At 40.4% G+C, this 14876-nt stretch overlaps 1 protein-coding gene across 5 annotated transcripts in view; it reads left to right on the forward strand.

Moving 5' to 3' along the window:
* nphp4 (nephronophthisis 4) overlaps positions 1–14876 on the forward strand; it is a 111095-nt gene that overhangs the window by 64831 nt on the left and 31388 nt on the right. For all 5 annotated transcript variants that reach the window (XR_016116875.1, XR_016116877.1, XM_089011825.1 and 2 more), the window contains exons 12-17: positions 400–591; positions 1859–2016; positions 5435–5626; positions 8160–8347; positions 12445–12605; positions 13721–13889. Coding sequence is in view for 3 of the 5 variants with exons in the window: in XM_089011825.1 (XP_088867951.1) it covers positions 400–591; positions 1859–2016; positions 5435–5626; positions 8160–8347; positions 12445–12605; positions 13721–13889 (1060 nt within the window). In the remaining 2 variants the exon portion in view is untranslated. The remainder of the gene's footprint in view (positions 1–399; positions 592–1858; positions 2017–5434; positions 5627–8159; positions 8348–12444; positions 12606–13720; positions 13890–14876) is intronic.

A 14876-nucleotide genomic window follows, 5' to 3' on the forward strand; every position in this document is an offset into this window, starting at 1 on the left:
ATGTTTTACAACAGAGATGATGCCGTTTGAAGCAGACGTTAAACTGTAACAATTTGAGTTGTTAAAATCCTGAAACGAGGAGAGTAAGCGTTGATTGCGCGACTCTAAATTAGCGGGAAATACCACTTATGTATAAAAAATTAGACAAGCCCGTTTAATCTAAGGGTTTTGTTTTCATCAACAACCTTCCACCATCCACTCCCTGTTTTCTTGTTTTCATCAAAAACCTTCCTGAATCCACAAGCTGAGTTTTACGAACATTTGTAACTTTCAACATTGCTGTTGTCATCTGAGGTTGGAGAAGTACAAGCTTCTCCTTTTGTTCTTCATCATAACACAATAAGAAACAAAAAAAAAACTGTAACACGATAAGAACTATTCACCTGTGTTTCCTTTCAGCTCTCACTGTCTCAACTGACAACTACCTCACGCTCTCCGACCGTCAGCCATTCCAGCCCACGGTTGCCGTGGCAACAGTCGCTTCCTTCCTTTCTCCAGTCTTCTCCAACAACGCTGGCCCGCTGGCCGTCACATGTTGCGAGATCTCCTTCCCCGGGCGTTAACAGACATGCGCAAAATACACACACGCAGGTAAGTACACATGCGTGGAGTGAGAAAACAGGCCTGGAGCCCTTCACAAATACTGTACACAGCCGACACAGTGTGCAAAATACACAGTGTGCGAAATACGCAGTGTGCTGCGAAATCAGTTTGATGAAAGTATACACGTACAGTCACTCGCCGAGTTCAAAGATACATCCTTACGGTGTTACGCTTGTATTGAATACAAATGAATAACTAAACTTCAGCCCCAAAGCATATTCTTTGCCTGTGGATATTCTGAAGTTGCTGTGTGCATCACATTTCACCTTTTCATCTATTTTTAGATTTGCAGATGCATTTCTATAGCTCCTTTTATGTCTCAAAAACGTGGGAGTATATTTTTGAAAATCACGATACGGGTCAGATATTTTTCTCATGGCAAATGCGACTAATTAAGCCCTACCTGTTTTTTTTTGACCTAATATATACTTTTCGACATGCACGCATTAACACAGGCATGCTAATTAGCAATAGCTACAACGGCAACTAAGATGAACGAAACACAAAAATAAAGTAGATACAAAAGTTTGGGAATTTGTGAAAAGCAACCGCTGCAATTGTAGATCGCTGACCGCTCACACACATTTATTTATTTATTTTCTGTGTATTTATTTGTTTATTTATTTAAATACATTTTGGGAAAAGGTTAGTGATAGGCTGCTAATGATGCCAAAAGTGCAGTGATATAAATATATAACATATATTTGTCATACACACACAGAAACACAAATAATTATTTCTTTGTTTTTTTTTCCCGTCACACTCCTCAGCATCGACTTGGGAACAGTTGAGCAGTTAATCACGATCGACGTATTGGGCTATCAAACATGATGATGGAAAATACTAGTGAACGTAGCTAACTGCGTTTCGCTGCTAACCGGCTTTATGTACCTGCCGAGTCTCATCATTCCATCCAGGAAGACAGAGCTGTGTATAATTACTGAATCATTTCCAGAAATTACGTTAGGCTAACCTGTTCCCCCAGTCGTCGGTATGTGCAGCACAGGATCAGCAGTTTTCCTATGAAAGCCGCTTTGTCTAATTGGAACATGCTAACCCATAGGGATTAGGCGTCGACACGCTGTGGACATTTCATTAGGAACACCTGCACAACTTCACACAGGAACTTCTTGTATATGAAAATGTTGGTGTTTGCAAATAGCATGGCCCTGCTATGTTTTGACACAGTCACATTTATTTTTAAAGTAGAATTTTCTCGCCGCTCACGACATACTTGCATGCCGATTCTCTTTAGGCCTTCTCAGCTCTCAGTGGCACGACACACCTTGACATGGACCTTCAGCCAGTAAAAGATGGGATGCATTCAGCGAAACACAAGGGAGACCAACTTCAGGAACTTCCATTCACCCTTGTCCATGCCCCTGTCATCACAGCGGGTGTGACTGCACCGCGGTACGTTACCACTCAAACAATATGTGTACAGTATTTAAAAACATGTACTGTATGTACACACAGGTAACATTCAGGTTACGACCGGTGTGACATATGACCACCCGTACTTACGACCACGACCACCAGACCCTCTTTTTTTAAATTTTATTTTAATTCCACGGTAGTCACCGCAATGCCCTCCCAGCACAATTTGGGCCAGCCGGTATCTCACTTTCGCACAGCAATCGACCGTGTGATGACATCGGAAGGGGGGGGGGGTGTCCAACGGCCAGGGCGAAAGCCGAGACGGGCGTTGGCGCTTGGGTGCGTGGGACCGGCGTGACGAGAATGGGCGGAGGGTCCCCCGGCACAGACAACATCGCCGCCGCGTTCTCGCCGCCGCCCGGGAGAAGGCAACTGGTCGCACACTGGCGACCCAGACCCACACCCGCCCGCACCCGTGGCATCCGAATCAGATCATTTGCAAGTCAATTAGCACGCAGTCTCTATTCAACATTTTGAATTGATGTCGACTTATGACCGTTTGACTTGCGACCGTTTTGTCAGAACGGAACCCGGTCGTAACTCGGACGTTACCTGTATATATGTGTGGGGGTGTGTGTGTGTATATATATATATATATATATATATATATATATATATATATATATATATATATATATATATATATATATATATATATATATTCTATAGGACGGTGGCGTCTGGCCCCGTAAATTTTATAAACATGAACAGACAGAACCCCAGGGAGTAAATACAAGCAAACAGATGAGACGACAAGGAACACCTGGATGAGACACAACAGGTTGAGGGAGTTAATTGGTTGATGCAAGGGACTCAGATGACAAGAACAGGTGGAAAGAAAACCAAATTTAATTTGAACAAATATAAAACCATCACAGTTGGAACTTGGAAGCACTTACCCAGGATGTAAAAATCACTCTTTCAGGAAAACGTGAACCAATATTCTATCTGTTCATGCTCAATAATAATAATAATAATAATAATAATAATAATAATAATAATAATAATAATAATAATAAAATAATAAATGTTATTTTCAAGCGCCTTTCAAAGCTCTCAAGGATCACAGGTGAGTTGTCACCAATCCGAGGTGACAGCTTGGACTGGTCCCCAACAAATCAAAACACACATATAACTCTTCTATCCCTGACAACATAATTGACACATAAAATCATGATACCCTTCTATCCTCTGAATGACACACCCAGTAATACATTGCTATTTTCTAAAAATCCTTTGCATACTCCTACGACTACCCCTCCTCTCTGTCCCTGACCACATTTGTTAAAGTCTCCTTATCAAAAGGAGCACTGGGTGGACTGCCAGTCACCAAACAGATAGTGTCTGGCATACACTGCTTTCTGTCAGTGCTACAGGCTGATAGGACATTGGTGACTATGCACAGCACATGTTTGTTCGTGTACACTGTTTTGCCTTGTGCGTATAGACTACAAATGGAAGTAGGACATAGAAATCACATCATTTTATCACATTTATTGTCTAAACAGGATTTATTTACATATATAGTCTTCCTAATACAGATGTCAAAGATGAGACAAAAGCACCTCACCAGAAAAAGTTCGAGGAGACATCCTAAGTGGATGCCTGATTCACCTCATCTTGCTCCTCTTCAAACTTAAAGACAACCGAGCTGCTCACTCTATCTCAAACGACGAGCCTAGACACCCTGTGGCGGAAACTCATTTAGGCCGTTTGAACCCTTGATCTCGTCCTTGGTCACGACCTGCAACTCGTAACCATAGGCGGGGGTGGGAATGGGAAATTGACTACTAAATTGATGTTCTTTACCACAACAGACAATGCAGAGTCTGCGTCACTGCAGACCCTGGACCAGTTTAGCGGATGCTCTCCTGCTCCCTCCATCTCTCTCTCTCTCTCTCTCTCTCTCTCTCTCTCTCTCTCTCTCTCTCTCTCTCTCTCTCTCTCTCTCTCTCTCTCTCTCTCTCTCTCTCTCTCTCTCTCTCCCCCTCTCTCTACCTCCCTCACTCTCCCTGTCTTGCTCTCCCTCTTCCTTAGATGTCCTTAGATGACTGGGTGTGAAATCAGAGAGAGAAAGTACAATGATCCATCGGTCACACTGATGTCATCATAATTAGTTTGGTCAAATTTTCATTTTGTTGCACAGTGGGAATAGTCTGTTTACCAACGGGCCACAGACAATATTTTTATGATAAGCCCCAAACATTAGCATTCATTGTTCTGCACTCGCATTTGCGTCAGCCATCTGTGTATTGCGTTTGGTGTTACCGTTGACAGTCGAAGTTATGAATGGTACGATGGCTGCCGCAAGACAGGTGGTTCTATGATTAGCTATAACGAACGATTATCCGAGGAATTCTTCAGGGTGTACTTCATTGCCCACAGTCTTTTTGCTTCGAGTGCTTTCACGGTGCCTGTGCTTGAGAGATTTTGCCGACACTCTTGCTGTAGTTTGAGGGAAAGTTGTCAGAGATGTTTGTTCGGACACTGTGAACAAAGGTTCGAACACAGGAAGCTTGTCTTTTACTGCCGACAGGGGACGCCCAAACTCACCAGCCCTCTGCCAATCTATTCATTGAGAGTATATGCAAATTTAAGTGATACATTAGTAAAACATAGTCTTCTTGATTTGAATACCACGTCCCTGGAAGTTCCAAGCACCAACATCCATAAAACTACAGAACGTAGACATTTTAATTGGTCGCCCTTTCCATGAATCGATAGATTTGTAGCCTGGCTAATGAGCTCTTCCTATGTAGGAGTTTACCAAGTCCTAAATTACATCCAAGGCCAGATCTCCTACATGCTGATGACAGTTTAACGGTTGTGTATGTTCACCTCCGATTGAACCCAGATTTTTATGTGCTTCCATTGTGGGCCTTGTAAGCATAAAAGCTAAAGCATAAAAATTTTTAAATATGATAACTTCTATTCTGTCTATTCTCTATCAAAAGCCCAGACTGATATTGAAATCAAAAAGAATACAATGAGAAAATCGCTTTTAAAATCTAAGATGTATACTGCAAGTCTTTGGTCTTCACTTTGCTACAGCATTCTGTTTTTCTTACTTTCTGCTGTCAGTCTCTATCCTAACTCTATTTTATTTTCCCCTCACTCTTTGTAATTCATTCCGACTCATTCTTTCGATGTCTTTGTCGTTAGAGAAAAACTGACTGTCCCAAAATGAAGCTAATATAACGGAGCGAATGAAGGAACAATACATTACTGCAATTTACTTGACTGAGGCCTGTGCAGCAGTCGATAAACATTTTTTGTAACGTCTTTCATGGCAACGTGGACTGCCATTTTTTTGTGTGACAATAACTTGTTGCCGGTACTAGACTCAATTTCATGTTGAGCCCCTCTCAATCTCTTTTAACGCTTCTCCTCACAGTTTGTCCACAGTCAGTTCCAGGAGTTCACTGGCCCATCTCTACTCTGCTGGCTTCCCCGATATTGTGGATTCGAAAGGGCAGGTAGCAGAAGTCTTGGACCCCACAGACCCGTTGCCCTTTGATCCGCAACGTGAAGAAATTGATCCGCTGCAGGAGAATCTTCTGGTCTTCCAGTTTCTTGCATTTACGAGGTAAAGCCTGCTGTTTGTGACATGTTTAAGAGCATTATTTTGCAGATGTGCCTTTCTATTTTCTTGAGGGAATTTGCAAGTTAAGCTTGATCACACATGTCACACTATTGTGGTTACTTTTACGTGGTGAATTTTGACATGTGACTAAATGTTAGTAAATTTGTCTTTAAATTCACATTTTTTTTTCTTGAGACAGATTGAGAGACTAATCAGTGCATTTATTTGATTGAGCCAAAAAGTCATCGAAATCATTTAAACACAGTCATGAAAACTTGATCTGTTAACATCTCTTATTTGAAAAGAAGAGAATGTAATACATAAAAGAAAAAAAGAAAATATAATACGTGAAAGAAAATATTAATAATTTCACACTTCTGACCATGCATTGCAAATGCGCATCAATGCTTTTTTCAATTGCATCCGAGGGAGGAGAAAAAATACATCTGCTTCCAGACGACTTTTTTTTCAACCTCCCCTCTCTTCCCTTCTCCTCCTGAGCTGATGCACTCAGGCATTAAGTTCTGTCAGTCATCCTCTACTCACATGTCCGCTGCATGCTCAAACACACGGACGCTCACATATGCTCACAATTCTCGCAAAAACACATTTCCTGCCAGGGCAGCCTCTGTCAGCAAGCCGTCACAAAGGGCCCCCAGAGCCGGTGCCCTCTCGGTGAAATTAGAAGATGCGTGTTCAATGCGGCGCTCGCCCCACAGTGTCCTTCTCTCTTTTTGTCTGCAATGTCAGCAGTCTAATAAGCCCCTTCTTTGTTGTTGCCCACCCTGATATTCTCTAAATGAGCACTCCGAGTACATTAGCCTTGTTTTTAGCTGAACCTACATGCTGTCAACGTTGAAATAAGCAGCGCGTCATCAGCCCATTGTAGCCTTCATGCTGGAGGTGGGGCAATAATTGCAGACACAATTCACTAATTCGATATGACCCATACAATGAGTCCAGCCTCCTCATATTCATGTCATTAATGCACTATACGAGTTTCATATAAATCATAATTGGTATTGAGGCTTAGAATGCAATCATCATCAAGAAAAATATCACTCCTTGTTTGTTGTTTTCCCTCTCAGTGCATTTTTATGTTTATTGAAATGTGTTAATATTAACCCAAAAGGGTATTTATTTGGTTGTCACTGCTGTGTACATTTGTGTTGCGTGCAATATGGACTTTCTGTGTTGACGATGGAGCGGAGGGGTGATTGCTGATTGCTAATCAGCCCAATCGCAGTGAGCGGATGTTTATTTCATTATTTAGTGTACGAATTCAGTGTCATCTGCTAAGTGTGCGCTGACAGTGAATACTTTTTTTTTTTACCAACCTGAAATTTGTTTACTGGTAAATATGTGTGCATTTGGTTACTGTTTAAAATATCAAGGGTGATTTTATGGATAGATGGATGGATACCTGTCGCCAGACAAATGAATGACTATCCATTTTATCATCATGATTTTATTAATTTTAATACATTTGAACATAAAATTATCATCTGTATATTAAGGATAAAACAGTACAGTGTATATGTTAAAATTTATCTACATTAATTCAGACATGAAAATCTGATAATGGTTTTGTTCATTTGTATAGAGAAATGCTTGTTGCAAAATTGGCAATTTCCAAAATATTGATGCAAACTAACTGTTCGTGTGATTTCCTGTTAAATTTTTGATCACTGATAGAATAGTGAATAGTCAGCCAAAGTATAGAAGAGGGTGAATACTAGGGTGACCCCCCCCCCAAAAAAAAAAAACAAACAAACAAACAAACAAACAAACAAACAAAACGGGCCCCATCTCTTTGAAACGCGCTCAAAATAAAATGTATTATTATAATTACGCTCCGTTTCTTAGTGTTGTGTCCGAATGAAATGGAGCTTTGGTCGTAACTAGTTTTTTTGTATTCAAAACATCACATCAAAACACTTCTTTGGTCTTTGGCCCTTTTTTAGAATGAATTGGTCCATCTACCCTTCGCTCATGAGCAAGTTTTGGTTCCAGCAAGATAGAGCAAGTTCTCACACCTCAAATCTGTCTCGTGGTTGGCTGAAAGAGAACTTTGGAGGCCGAGTGATCAGTTTCTGGACTGATATTGAGTGGGCACCCCATAGCCCGGACCTTAGGCCCCCAGATTTTTTTCTTTGAGGCTATTTTACATCTACGCAGGGAAACCCAGAACCATCACGGAACTCAAGAAAGCCATCAGGGAGGAGATGAGACCCATTACCAATTCAGTCTGTAAGAACATCATGGACAACTTTGTGCTGTGCCTAAAAAAATGGAGCTAAATGGAAACCATCGAGAACATATGCTGTAAAACGGATAAAACAAAGGCCAAAGACCCTAGTGTTTTTATGTGATGTTTTGAATATAATAAACTAGTGATTTCAACAGTTGGGGCCCTTTCTTTTTGGGTCACCCTTTATATGTATGAGTCTATACCTTTCTTATTTGTGTACATACATCTTGTCATGTCCAAGTAGTTACACTTCATAATTTTCATAAACTGATTTTTTTTAAACAGAATGCCAACGGTGGGGATTGGTCCCGAATGGCCTGCCAACATCTACTTCACCTTCCAGTTCTACCGTTTTCCACCTGTCACGTCACAGCAGCTTCGACTGCTGAACAGCGACAAGGCACAGCAGAAAACAAGCGAGCTACTTCCTTGTGTTCTGACTTCCATCAACAATGACGGCTCTGTCAACTCTGGTAATGATCTTCTGTCGCTTTGGAAAGATATTGATCATTTTCTTATGCACTGTGTCACCTTGGAGTTTGGACTAAGAATTGACAACTACAAGTCAGACACACACTGCACGCACACACACACACACACACGCACACGCATACATGCACGCACACAGTTTTCTTACAAGCCCAAGTGCACTTTGTAATCCCATACGGCATATATATGGATCAATATTTGGATTTCGTGGACATATTATTTCAGTGGTATTTCAGTGCCTTGTTACAGCTGTAGTAGTTGTTATAGCACTATACAAATAATGCTGTTTTTTATTTTATTGTATTCACTTTCACGCAGCTCTATGTAGTGGACACAACCAAAGCCACCATTTCAGCTTCTATTATTTGTGTCCTACAATGCGGTGCACCCTGTATTTGAAAATAGGCCATTTGTCAAAAGTACACCTTATACTGTATTTTCCTGTGTATAAGGTGCACTGGAGTATAAGGCGCACAACCCAAAGAACTGTGTATTTTCAAACTTGTTCCACAAGGCAAATCGGAGTATAAGGTGCACCTTCAATGAATAAAAAATGTTTTCCAAGTATAATATACTGTATAAATATATAAATGTTTTCCAAATGTAAGGCACGCCACATTATAAGGCGCTACAATAGAGGCTGTTACGCACTACTTCTTCTACAGGGGAGGAGGAATTTGAGTCGGTGGCTGCTGACAGTAGTTGCGAGACCTGTAGTGGCTCAATATTACTTCACAAATAAGGGACATCTGCGTATAAGGCGCAGGGTCATCTTTTGAAGAAAATCAAGGCTTTTGGGTGCGCCTTATACACCGGAAAATACGTTACTTTGAAGTTCATTATAGTGCGGTAAATACAATGTGTGCGTGTGTGCGTTAACATGCTCAGCTTGTTTCCAAAGTAATATGAAAATTATGTTGAATGAGGGAAAGGGGGGTGGGAAAGTGACATGGAATGATATCAAGATATTTTCTATTTCAAAGGATTCACAACAACAGAAATCTAATATACACACAGATCCGGAAAAAAATCCGATATGCATTTTGCATGTGAATAAAAGGTCAAAACATCCCGAAAAAGCCACATCAAAACACCATTTCTTCTGCGGACAACTTGATACTGTGCGTGCAAGTTACCTGGCGGTGCATTTCACTCCTCTACAGCTCGCCGTTGTCCAATCATTTCATACAAACCGCAAGCCAGTTCCGTGATACTCCACGCTGTTCTCCGATGCTGCTTCCCTTTCAATCAGCCAAACGGCTAGTGATTGATGTCCATTCATGTTGCAACTAATGAAATGGAAGAGATATGACTGCTACTGACAGAGCGTGATATTGAGCACACAAACATTACTTCTCTTACCCCCATAGGCCTCCTCGGTGAGACATTCTGGATTACCACTGTCAATATTTTTTTTTGCTGCGGAACTACACTCTATCACCTAATGTACTCTTTCTATAAACTGTACAGTATTCTCACGTGCGGGGAGACTTTATACCAATTTACTAGCAAAAGCGCTAACTAAATCTACCCTCTTACTTTTGAAGGATTAAGAGTTAAGGGTACAATTTAGCAGTTAGTCGGTTCATTGCCGCTCCCTGGATTTAACGTGCCATTCTGCTCTTGAATATTAGCACCTGTCACATCTTTCTTTGTGCTCAAATGAAAATGTCGAAGTGGAATCACAGCAGAGGAGATGAAATCAACTGGAAGTCAAATCAACTCGAGACTTCAAACAAATGGTCAACAGAATAGCTCGCAAGGGGATGAGCTAGCTGAATGATAGCTTGAAGTTGGACTGCCCCAAATGTTGTGCCGTGTCTTTTAAACTGAGTTTTAAACGGTCATCATGTGTCATCATACAACACAATCTCACTTCAGTCTTGTTCTACTTGTTATTGGGTCAAAAATTGATGTTCTTCTCCTGGTTCTGTTCTTCGCTGTGCATATATAAAATAGTCATATCACTTGTGTTAGGTTTATGTTGGTAATTTGTGTCCAGATGTTTGTACAGTACTTTTTAACAATGAAAACTCAGTGCCACTTTTGCTTCTTGTTGAGAGACTGTTTGGACTCTTGAACAAATGATTTAAAATGGAAGGAATTTCAATGACAAATGGAATCAAATTAAGACAACGTTCATCCATGTACCGTGATGAAAGACTGTGGCTGAATTGTTATCTTCCCATGTAATATACCATATCTTCCGGTGTATAAGCCGCACCGTAGCAGAAGACACAACCCAATGAATGGTGTGACGTGAAGCGCCATTCCCGAATTTGTTTGGATTTAGCTTTTTCTTGCGGGTGTGGGAATAATGCGCTGGACAGACCTCTGTCAATGTTTTTCCCTTCCACGCCAGCAGCATTTGCCTTTTGTCCAACTTAGCAGTTTGTTACAGCTTCAGCTGTTGTTACAGAGCTATATACATCAATATGTACAGTATGTATTGTATTGTATTGTATTTATTTTTTTACAGCCACCCCCATTTTAAGCTCAGATAACTCCAGACCCATATAATTTAGGAATTAACTCTTTTTTTCTAGAAGAGCGTCGAAGGTGGAGTAGATACATTTTTGCACATCGTCTGGCGGTGAATGTGTTAAGTTGCAATTTCACTTTATGTTGGTGGCAATATGCATCACGACAAGCAAGCATATGGTGGCTGTTATTGAATTCAATCCAAATGCACATTTTTTGGTCACAAATCAAATTTCACCGTACATTATTTTAGTTCTTTTGTTCGCTCTTGTTCCATTCCATCAAGCCATCAGACGATTTGTTTCCCCACTCCGAATAAGTGTTGCCTCATGGCATGCATCAGTGTGCCATGATGCTGCAAGTTGTGGCGACAAAGATTGTGTTTCTGTTCCTGTGAAACTCTTGACATGACTCATCCTTATTGGCATCAGTCGCAGCACACCCAACCCGTTTTTATTATCTAGTGTCACTCACAACAACACAATTTTGTTCCACTTGGGACGACTCAGGATGCGATTTTGGGAGCGGTCAGTCAAGGGATGGCATGCTGAAGGAAAACAAACTTTAGTCAGAGCAACAATTGATTTCAATGTCATGAAACTAGCATTTATTTTTTTTTTTTGTTTGTTTTTGGGTGTGTATTTTGTCATCTGACACTTCAATCAGAAAATAACGTATATATATATATATATATAAAATAACACACAGCATGACTTTCTGGCTGCCTGACCCGCTGTGCACACATTGGACAATCTATCCTGATTGTGCAGTCATGCTGCAGGGTGAGTTGTCACTCGGCTGGGTGTCGCTCCACGCTCCACGTCTGCCGGCCCACGTGCACATCCATGCACATACAATTCAGTGCAGCCCCCTGCAGGGCCAATGTTTTCAGTCCTTTCCTTCTTATGAGCAAAAACACCCACGGTGTTTGTTCACCATTGTCCTTCTTGCGCTAAGCTCTTGCGTGCTCCCCAATTGGTGCAAACTCATGGCATGCTGGGAAAATTAAGGGTCCAAGTGGAGACTTCCTGGATGGTTGGCCAGATGGACGGTGAATGAATTTACTTTGGATCTGTGAAAAAGAAACATTTTGATGGTGCTCATACAAATGGCGTTGCATCATTGACATGAACAATTGTGTGGTAATAATGCTCCAACCATTCTTGCTGAATGCTGAATCTTTTTCAAACAGAAAGTTGATCACACATGTCACAATCTGAATCCAGAATCTGACATTTTATTTCATGACTCTTTGCATCCAATGAATGGGATGATGTTATCTGTGGTAATACGACTGACTGGCTGCGGTAGTGCTACACAAATATAGGATTGTAGCATGAAATATATGGAGCGTAGTAATTACTGTCTGTCTGATCTTAATACTGGAATAAGTGGGCCCTCCAAATATATCAGGTAAGTTTGAGGTCTTGGGTTGAGTATAAATATCCTCTAAATGTACTTTAAAATATTTGAAAACAATAAACTGGGCCCACTAAACAAAGAGGTGCCATATTGAGGAGGACATGTCAGCTCTCAAACCCTTCAAGAAGTCATTTCCCTATTTGCCATTCATGACACATGATTCTCTTTCTTTGTGCAGATTCTCCTGGGCTGCAGGTGCAGTTCAGAGTCGACGAGCGTTTCCTAAAGCCGGGGGAGAAGAAGCTGTTCCTGCGCTATCTGGCCCTTCACACCGTGCATGTTGACATCTGGGACAGTGACTCATTGCTACTCATCGGTTCAACGGCCATTGAGCTCAAGGTAAGACGCTTGCGGCATTGCAGTTTGAGAAAAGCCAATACCACGTTATGGCTCTGACAGGAAGAAGCTCTCCTTCCAATTCATTGGGACTTTTTAACCACCGCCGATAGAGCATAATTTATGATAGACTTGCTATCTGTTTTCACACCCCATCAAGACATTGCAGTGCATCCAAAATTGATTCACACAACATTTGTAGATTTTATAGTGTGAGCATAATATTATAGAGACCAGTATCTTGGTGAGTAAAGCACACCACATAAAGAAAAACTAATAATAATAAATAAAATAAATCATTTTTGATTTTTATTGTCCACCCAACTGTAAAAAAAAAAAACTTTTTTTGTCTCCCATGATGAAGAGGGTGGCCCTAAGAGAAGAGGGTGAAAAAAATGATCTGCACCGCACAATAGAAAGAAAAAATAGATGCACAATGAAATGGTAAAAAAAAAAATCAAACAGTATTTTTTAACTCATTCACTGCCATTCACAAATTTATTCACAAATTGAAAATATGATGTAGTGCGACATTAACGAATATGTTCGGGTTTTGCTTTTTCTTGTTTGGGTGCCATGGCATCTGAAAATGTTTTTTTCCTTACCAGGGGGTAGAATTTCCCTTTTTTTCCATATTTGTTCTTTGTTCCTTCCAGCTTCAGATTTTGGATTGGATTGGATTTGCCTTTATTAGTCTCGCAGTAGAGAAATTTACATTTCACAGCAGCAAAGTTAAAGCCCTATATAAACCAATATGTATATATTGATTTATATTTTGGACAACCGCCCTCATTTCAATCTCATATAACTCCAGACCCATATAATTTAGGAATTAACTGTTTTTTTTCTCTGATGAAACAAGAGAGTCTAAGGTTTCTAACGCTGTATTGAATGTTTATGAAGTCCTAAAATTCAATATTCTCTGGGTGTTGGAATTCGAGTGACAATGACAAAAACCCTGGCAGTGGAGTGAGCACATTTTTGCACGTCTGCCAGTGAATGAGTTCATAAATATAAGAATCTTAGTTCTTAATTATTCTCTTTAACCAAAATCTGTATTTTTGTTTGAATACCCAAAATCATTTTTCAATGTCCCCTTTCTGCTTCGTCATCATCAGCACATGTTGCGGCACGGTAAATCGGCAGTGCAAGCGCTCCATGAGGTGGAGGTTCTGACAAGCGACCATATGGGAGAGGAAACCTTGCAGATGGGCGATGCCACCAACAATGCCATGGCGGTCAACACCGTTGTCAGAGGTCGACTGCATGTCCGCACTGGGAACATCGGCAAGTATTTTGAGTGACACAAAAATGATAATACGAATTAAAATCTGGGTAACAATGAATGAGATGTTCATAACTTAGTATATTATATTAATAGAGACTATTAAGTTAAAAGTTTAAAATATTTTAGTAATAGTGTTGCTTTTGTTTCTTTGTGCTGTATCCAGTTGAGAGTTTTTTTCCCTTGTGTTTGCATTTGTAATATGCGTGTTTTATCTTCTTCTATTTGTAAACCGTAGCATAAATAACCCAAAATATTTGGTCAAGAAATGAATTGGTTGAGAACTGAGATGTTCAAAAAGGGTAGTTTGACTGTACGTTTTTTGTACGTCTTTTGTCACTTTTTACTCATTCACTGCCATTCCCGATTTTTCTTCGGGTTTTGGTTCTTCTTGGGGGGGGGGGGTTAATGCGTTGGTCAGATTTCTGGCAATGTTTTTCCCTTCCATGAGGGGGAAGCATTTGTATTGTTTGTTATTGTATTGTATTGTATTGTATTGTATTGTATTTTGTATAGCTGCCTCCATTTCAAGCTCACATAACTTATAACTCCAGACCCATATAACTTGGGAATTTACTCTTTTTTTCTGATGAAAGAAGAGAGTCTAAGGTTTCTTACGCTGAAATTATGTTTATGTAGTCCTAAAACTGAATATTCTGTGAGTCCTGCAATTTAAGTGTAAATGACAAAAACCCTGGCACTGGAGTGGACGCATTTTCGCACATCGTCTGGCAATGAATGAGTTAATGTTGCAAATTATTGACGGGTGCAAAGTCATTTTGATACTTCACTTTCCTCCGCCCCCTTTAAAATGAAGTTCAGGTGATACATTTCTCATTGCGAATAGTCACAAAATGACTACAGAATCCTTAAGACTCATTCTCTTGCCAAAAGTGTACAAAGCAAACACTGTGCCACAGAGAAATACAATATTGTCATACGATCGTTCCACTCCATCTGGCTCGGTGCTCACTATATCTGCTTGTCCT

The sequence above is a fragment of the Hippocampus bargibanti genome, linkage group LG01, assembly GCF_051943395.1.
Source record: "Hippocampus bargibanti isolate YZ-2025 linkage group LG01, ASM5194339v1, whole genome shotgun sequence".
Lineage (NCBI taxonomy): Eukaryota > Metazoa > Chordata > Actinopteri > Syngnathiformes > Syngnathidae > Hippocampus > Hippocampus bargibanti.